This window comes from Gavialis gangeticus, unplaced genomic scaffold (assembly GCF_001723915.1).
Source record: "Gavialis gangeticus isolate Ggan-Ray unplaced genomic scaffold, GavGan_comp1, whole genome shotgun sequence".
NCBI lineage: Eukaryota > Metazoa > Chordata > Crocodylia > Gavialidae > Gavialis > Gavialis gangeticus.
In genome coordinates, this window is record NW_017729032.1 from 20,556,160 (window position 1) to 20,563,887 (window position 7,728).

Here is a 7,728-nt window from a genome sequence, read left to right on the forward strand (position 1 = left end):
ACGCAGAATTCCAAAGAATTCAGAAAAAAAAAAAAATAGGAGAAAGCAGGAACGTACCTCTTATACCAAGAGCAACTTCCAGATTCACTTTTCAAAAGCAACACAGTTGAACTAAAAAAAAAAAGCAGGCATAGAAACATTAGATCAAGTTAGAGTCCCATTTCTCAGCACTAGAGAAAGAAAAAGTTTACTTTACAAGAAGCTACTTTTTAAGCTATGCTGGCTCAGTTCATTTCAGAATTATGAGTTTAGTTCATTTTGAATCACCCAGCAGTTGAACAGTAAAATTCATCATTGAACTGTAATGTTTAGTAGGTGGGAGATGGTACTATTCCACCTGCCATGACTTACCCAGAAACAGCTGCATTCCTAGATCCAACAGGAAGTTGAAAAGATTTTCCTCCTTATGAATACCTAGAAATAAGTAAAACAGTTCTCAGACCCATTTAACAAAAACCTTCTATTCCATGGAACTAGCAAATAAGTCAAGGGGGTAAAACCAAGTCACATTTCCTATAATATTACCAAGACAAGGTCCTTAAAATGTATCATTTTCATATAATTCAAACCACACTGATTACAAATCATCCAACACCACCAGCTCAAGTCACAAAAGGGTATGTTAAAGTTACAAAGCTTAACTAATGATAAAACACTCTCTCCTGATCTGAAAAGCACTAGACAGCAGAAAGTCATAGATAACACATTAAGCATTGAATCTATTCCATTATACAGCAAATTAAAACATTTTTCAGAGTATACAGCTAAGTTAAGCAAGTGGCTTTATAGTAATTCTACTTATTGCAATCAGATGCTTCTATACTGGCTGCAGTGTCTCATATCCAGCATCTCACATTTCAAAATGGTGGCAAGGCACTTTAAAGCATACTGAATAAGTTTTAAAGTTCCCACACTGCCATTCTGAAAAGAGTAGGATACCCAATACACTATGGGCCTTTTAGTAAGAGTGGGTCCTGAAAACTGCTCTAATTAAAATTGCCACCCCCCACCTGTTCCTCCCTGCCACCAGCACATGTATAACCACCCAATTTTGCCTCCATTTAAGTGCAAGATTGGAGGCAAGGAATAAGTTGATACTGAGCCACGTGCATGTGTCCAATTAAGGCCTCTGGGTAGTACTTGAATTTTATTGCCTTTTATGTGCGCCAATTGTTCACTGCAACACTCAGTTACAATTTAAGATATGAAATTCTCATTCTTGAAGCATTTGCTAAACCCACCAGCATTCTTGAATTAGGAATCCAACTGAAAAAAATTGTGTTATATTCTAAGGAAGCATTTTGGGACCAGCGTTCAAATTCTACAATTCTATAGTTGTAATTAGAGATTTTTTCCAAAAAAGAAAGTGAAGGCATACAACCCATTCAGTATTCCTAGCATCATCATTATAGACATATTCAACTGTCCCCTCTTACTAGTAACACAGCTCATACCACAATAAACTGTGGGTTGCAAAAGAGTGATTTTACTATTAGCACTTAGTTCTCAGTTTTTGTCCAAATGAAAAGACAAAACAAAAGAATAGTGCTTTTAATACTTAAGATGCATCTAACTGTTTATTACATTACAATGTTCAAATGTATTATTAGGTCTCAATGACAGAAAAGCAGTTAACTTTTAAACCAAGCATAGTGAGTTTTTTGCAGGACAGTATTAAAAGCAAGTAAGTCTCAAAGATTGGTAAGAGCAGTGCCTCTATTACTGCATTTTTATTGCAACGTTTCTAATTTTAGCTCTAGACACTGATCAAATCAAATCAAACAAAGCACTCACCCAAAGACAAAAATGAAACCTTACAACAAAGAAGGTTCCTTCTATTCATCACTTGTATTTACTGAAGATGCTTCTTTGGATAAATGCCGAGCACATTTTTACATGAAAACTCTGGTGCCGAGGAGGGGGTATCTGAGAGTTGCTGTTGTATTTCTATTCTAGTATATTAGCTTTTCCATCTCTGGCATGTATGCTATGGAGGCCCAGGCCCATCAGCAGCATGTTCCCCCTCTTCATTTCCATCACCAACTCCAGTCAGTTTTGCATGCCTGACTTTTGCTTTGGTTTCTTTTTTTTCTTGATTGGAAGCTTGCTGCTTAGTATGAAACTGCTGTTATCCTATGTCAATTAAAAAAAAAAAAGATCTGTACTCAAATTAGAGTCAATGGAAGGCAAGACTTGCAGTGAGATTTGCCTAATAATTTTGAGCTGCTCAAGTTCTCTCAAATCATAATTATGATCTTACCTTACTATCCCAGAGCACTCAACCCCCAACCCATGAGCCAGATCCATCTGCCAGCATCACGTTACTTGGCTCACAGGGCCCCCTGTGGACAGCTCCACAGGGCCAAAAGCATGTATACCAATGTACTGTCCCCCCAACACAGAGCCCTGAATTCTCAAAGCAAGGAGCAGTGTCACAGCTGACATTTACTAGGGCCAGCAATGACTTAAGGTCAGAACAAACTGGTCTTTGGATACTGTTAGTTCAGCTTTTTATTACAGAAGAACTGGAGAATGAAATTTTCAGACTTGTTAGTAAAGAATGTTTATTAACATTAAAATGTTAGTAAAGAATGTTTACTCACCACTATTTTAGCATCATATTCTTCCTGATGATCAGAATCCAAGTTGGCTTCACTGAAAGACAATAGTCCACTCTTAGGGTAGGGTTAAGTGTAACAATAATTTCAAAAGCATTCAGATGCTATGCTGACATAAACCATACAAAATATTTCAATTCTAGTTAAGCACACAAAGCATTTTCAAATCTCTAAATATTAAGAAGTGAACTTACTTTGTGTCCTGAATAGGAGATATGGGTCCTTCATCATCTAAATATCTGTGTCTCCGCATCACCATGCATTTGCTTTCCAAATCCTCACTAGCATTAAGGTTTTTTAAACCCTTTTTAAAGTGATCTTCATATTTAAGCATCTCAATGTATTGAAAATATCCTTTTAAAGCTGCATGCTAAGAAAAAAAGTCTTCATAATGTAACAAATCAAGAAATATAAATTTCCATACCCCCCACCCAATACCTTACATAATTCCAATACAAATATGTTGAAAGAATTATCAAGTACTAAGTGTTGAAATGCCTGCACATGAAATTATGTAAGCAGGCCACATGCAATGATAAATCTCATCTCCAACACTCTACCAAAAGGCTCTGTTAATTTACTATACCTTGCCACCCCCCACAGCTAGGGCAGGGTCAGGCAATTATTTCAGCCAATATTTTGGAGGCCCCACAAGCTGTATTTTGCCTGCCCTGAACTAGGGAGTCTACCAAACTATTTCATGGGCAGATCACACAGCCAGCCACCCACCCATCATATTCACAGGCTGAGCACACTGGGGCCCCCTCATGCCTCTGATTAGTCAAGGGGCCCCAGCAGTCCCACCCCTCCCAGCAGATTTGCCACATGGCCTGAAGCCATGGCTTAATTACTGACTAAACCTGAAGAAGCCATTAATCTACACGTTATTAGCTGTTGCTCAATGGCTGCCCCAGACTTAATCAGGGTAATTAAGCTGCAGTTTCCAGCCATCCCTAAGTGGGGCTCACTGAAAAAAGCTTAACAGCAGGGAGAAAAGCACAATCTTAGAACATAGGGGGGCAGGGCCACCTCTACAGGAGACAGTTATGCACATAACTAAGTGAGGGAGGAGGGAGGCAGGCAGAGCAAGTCCCAGAGTGGAGGGGGGCTGGAACATGGGTGTGGTTATGCAAATGATGGAATGAGGCAGGGAGAAGGTGGGATTGGATGGGGGGGGGATTATGCAAATGAAAGATCAGAAGCAGGGTTATACAAAGTGACAGGGTATAGAATGGAGCCGTGGGGCAGGGTGGAGGCAGCCCCACCCCACTCCACTGGGATTTTGTACAAGCCTCCCTTCCATAGCCCTAATCCTTTATTTTTATAACCCCACCCCAAATCCAAATTTTCCTCCCTGCCTCATTCCAGCATTTCCATTCCCCCCAGTACCTGCCCCCCAATCCTGTTATTTGCATAACCCCACACCTGTAGACAGCCCCATCATGCCCTCCCCCCTCCACCTTCCCTCCCATGCTCCAAGACTGCAGGGCTTCCCATGCATCTCTTTGCCAGCAAGTTTATTTTTGAAACAAGCCTGCCAAAAGTGCAGACCTGCCCCTTTTCGCAGAGCCTGCCCAAAAGCAGTTTCCATGAAAATCACACTATTACAATTCCAGTAGACCCCCATTTATAGCAACAGCATACCATTAAAGATTAAAGTGTTCTTCCTCTGGAAGCTGCTCACTTTAAAACTCACCTCATACTCAAACACCATTTTCAAAGGGATGTGTTTCCTCCCATAGTGTTTTTCAACAAAAGGAAACTGAAACCCTCTGCCTAGAAGTCTCTCTTTCCTCTCTTCTCGTGACATAGTTTGCAGTGGTCTCCTTTGACATCTTGTGCTTTCATACTTCTTCTTTGTCCTTTGTTTTCTCTCCTTAAATCTTCGGTTTGCCTCTCTCTTGAGCCTCTTCCCTCGAAAGTGATAGGCAAAAACAGCTTTCAAATCGAGAGAAGATTTTGGCAATCCAGAGGACTTTGACTCCTTTCCACACCCCAGATCTCCATGTGAGGTGGTTGTCAAGGAATCCTGTCTGGCACTATCTTGCCTATTTGCAGGAGAGTGAGATAGGTTCCTTGCTGACCTTCGAATTCTTACTTTTCGCCTTGACGCAGTGTTATACTCAGGTTGGTATAAGCTGCCACTAAAACAACGGCTACTGTGAACAGTAAATAAAAGAGTTGATTATTTTAAGGCAAGCATGTGTGTATTTCTCAACAATATGCATTCTGAATTCTCCCCGATATAAAACAATAGGATCTTCACTCTACTACCTGCTTTGAATGAGTGTACATGCTAAACTCTTCAAAATCCCATTCAGATATTTAGATGCCACACTCCAGTACTTTAATGCATCCACTTCTGTGTTAGGTTAACCTATTCTTCAGTTTCACTAGGTAAGTGCATACAAGTTGCCTGTACCCACTTTGCTACTCATGGAAGAATCTGAGTTCTATTCGAAAAACAGATATATTGGACATCAGAGCATTACCCACAAGTATATATTCAGCCTTCACACTTGAGAAAGGCATAAAAATATCCACTGTCCAAGGCCCTGGATACCTGGATTCCTCTCCCCCAGGGGACTGGGGTCCCTAGTTGCCTCAGCTCCCTTGGGAAACAGGAGGTTTCCCCTTGTGCAAGGGGTCCTGCCTGGTTGAGGCTGGAGAGAGCAGGAAATAGGGGGCCCAGATGCATGCATATGGGCACATACATGCACACAGCCAGGAATACAACCAGACACCAGGGAGAACAGCTCCCTGCAGGTAAGTCTATGCAGGGGAAGGAGCATGGGGGAGAGAAGGGACATGGGGGGGGTGCAGACTGAGGCCCACCCCCAGTGAGGGATTTTAGTGGGGCAGGGGCTCAGGGTGCTGCCCAGCTAGGGTAGTGCACAAGACCTGGGGCTGGGAGCAGGATGGAGCGATGGGCAGCTTGTACAGGGAGCACTGGAGGGTCTGCTCCCCACAACTGTTTGTACCCCCTGGATGTTATGCCCCCCAGGTTTGTGCATAGGGCAGATGTGCGCTCCTCCCTGTGGGCTCAGGGCTCTCCGCTCTGCTGCCCTTCCCTTGGGAGCCCTGTGCTGGCTCCGCATCCCCTGCCCATCCAGGCATACAGGGGGCACAGGGGCTTCTGGAGCAAAGGCAGCAGGGCAGAGCATCCTAAGACCACAGCAGGCAACACACATCTGCCCTCACCCCACTCTGCTCCACTTAACAGTGTCCCCCACAGTTAAAAATGGTGGCAGTAGCACTTGAACTAAAGCTCATTTGATGAGCTTTCATTCAAGCACTGCCGCTGCCATTTTTAAGCATCGGGATGCTGATGCACATGACACACAGCCGCTGGAGCCTGCCAAAAAAGTGTCAGTAGTCTAAAATGCACTACATTATTACTAAATATCTGTTATTGGATCAGCATCAGCTGATATGGTTGGTTAATAGTTGGCCATCAGTATTGGCCAAGAAAACCTTTATCAGTGCACCTCTAACAAATTCCCTCAGTACTTGTGTGCAGTTTGCTATAGGGAGTTACTGGCTAAAGAGAAAAAAATGGTGACAAGTCTGTTAAAAAAAAAAAAAAAAGTGATGGGTCAAATGAAAGAACCAAATCAAGTTTTAGATCCAGAGCATGAACACTGCCTAACCAAAAGGCAACTTCACCTTAAAATATACAATAAGGACTTTGACTTGATTTGTCTGGTATCCCCAATAGCCACTAAGTGTGCATAGACCGCACTCCCTTTGAAACATTATCTTCCTGTACATTTGGAAAACATTCATAGCCTTCAGAATCAATGCTAAACTGATCCTTCCCCCACAACTTAAGTGAACTGGGATGAACCTCAAGACATCATTTGAAACACAAATCAGCGTACATTTCTAATCCACATAGTAAAGTAGAATGCATCAGATGCTCTTACATGTTCATAAGAATTTTAAAATAGCTCTTTTGCCATGCATGTTACTTAAGTTTTAAAAAAAAAAAAAAAGGGAAACACGCCTTTCTGAATCACTGTTCTCCAGGGAGGCTTTGGCAGATTGCGTATAACTTGTGGCCGATGTACCACAGGCACCGAGTACATATGAAGAGTCTTCCGAAGTAGCATCTTCCCACGCACTGCCTGACTGAGCACTCCTTCCAACTGCAGCATCATGCGTGGGCAACTGACCCTCTTCTTCAGTGCACACTAGGTCCTGGCCATCTTCAAAGTGGTCAGAAACTGAACTCTGGGAATCATCTGCATCGGTCATTTTGAGCTTTCAAAGTATCCTAAAATTAAAAAAATACACACACACACACACACACACAATAAGACACTCACACCTGAAAGAATCTTTTCAGTCTCTACAACTACTACTGAATATTATTACAGAATTAACTCAACTACATGCAGCCAAATAACGTATATATTGCTGCAAGTGAAAACATGCATGGTGCACGATTGACAGGTGCACCAGGAAACATTTCTATTTAAGGTGAAGGTGGACACAGCACACTTTCAGGAGTCTACAATATATTAAAAAGGCCCCATCTGTATCAGATGCATCAACAACTGTATCCTACTTTCATGGTATCAAATTTCCTGACAGTACTGTACCAAAAAATCTCCTACACCTCCCAGTATTTGTAAGGATTACAAATAATTATCTGCCAAAAACCTCACTTTATCCAATTGTATTTCAAAAACTTTATGATGTAGCACCTGGAAGACAGGTACGGTACTACAATTTGAGTCAGGTATTGCATTTTAAAGCAAACAGATGCTCCCAACTCATTTGGGCAAAAAAGAAAGCCTGCAAGACGCTTTAGTTAATCAAGTGCACCCCGAATCAGTGATTCATAGCCAAGCTAGCGTGAGGTATGAAGAGGTAAGCAGATGAGCAAGTAAATAAACCTAGGCATGCCTGGATGATCCCCCACACCCACTGCTTAGATCCTTTGAAATGGAGTGAGGGCTGGGATATATACATTAGCTTCTGAAGTCAGGTGGCACTCCTTTCACAGAAGTTATGAAGGTTTGCTTCCAGTCCAAAGTTGAGCACCACTGGCCTAAACAAAAGTCCCCTTAATATTTTAATTCAGTAACCAACCTATAGCCTGAGC

At 42.0% G+C, this 7,728-nt stretch overlaps 1 protein-coding gene across 3 annotated transcripts in view; it reads right to left on the bottom strand.

Annotated features, from left to right (window-relative positions):
- The window catches only part of TAF1D (TATA-box binding protein associated factor, RNA polymerase I subunit D), a 46,841-nt gene that overhangs the window by 13,996 nt on the left and 25,117 nt on the right, over nt 1-7,728 (bottom strand). For 2 of the 3 annotated variants that reach the window (XM_019524287.1, XM_019524289.1), the window contains 7 exons: nt 6,625-6,745; nt 4,315-4,777; nt 2,813-2,988; nt 2,604-2,655; nt 1,795-2,133; nt 352-414; nt 58-111 (listed from right to left, as the gene is read on the bottom strand). In XM_019524287.1, the coding sequence (XP_019379832.1) occupies nt 2,050-2,133; nt 2,604-2,655; nt 2,813-2,988; nt 4,315-4,777; nt 6,625-6,745 (896 nt within the window). In that variant the 3' untranslated portion in view covers nt 58-111; nt 352-414; nt 1,795-2,049. Of the gene's footprint in view, nt 1-57; nt 112-351; nt 415-1,794; nt 2,134-2,603; nt 2,656-2,812; nt 2,989-4,314; nt 4,778-6,624; nt 6,895-7,272; nt 7,716-7,728 lie in introns of those variants that run through there. The other variant, XM_019524288.1, reaches the window with a different exon arrangement.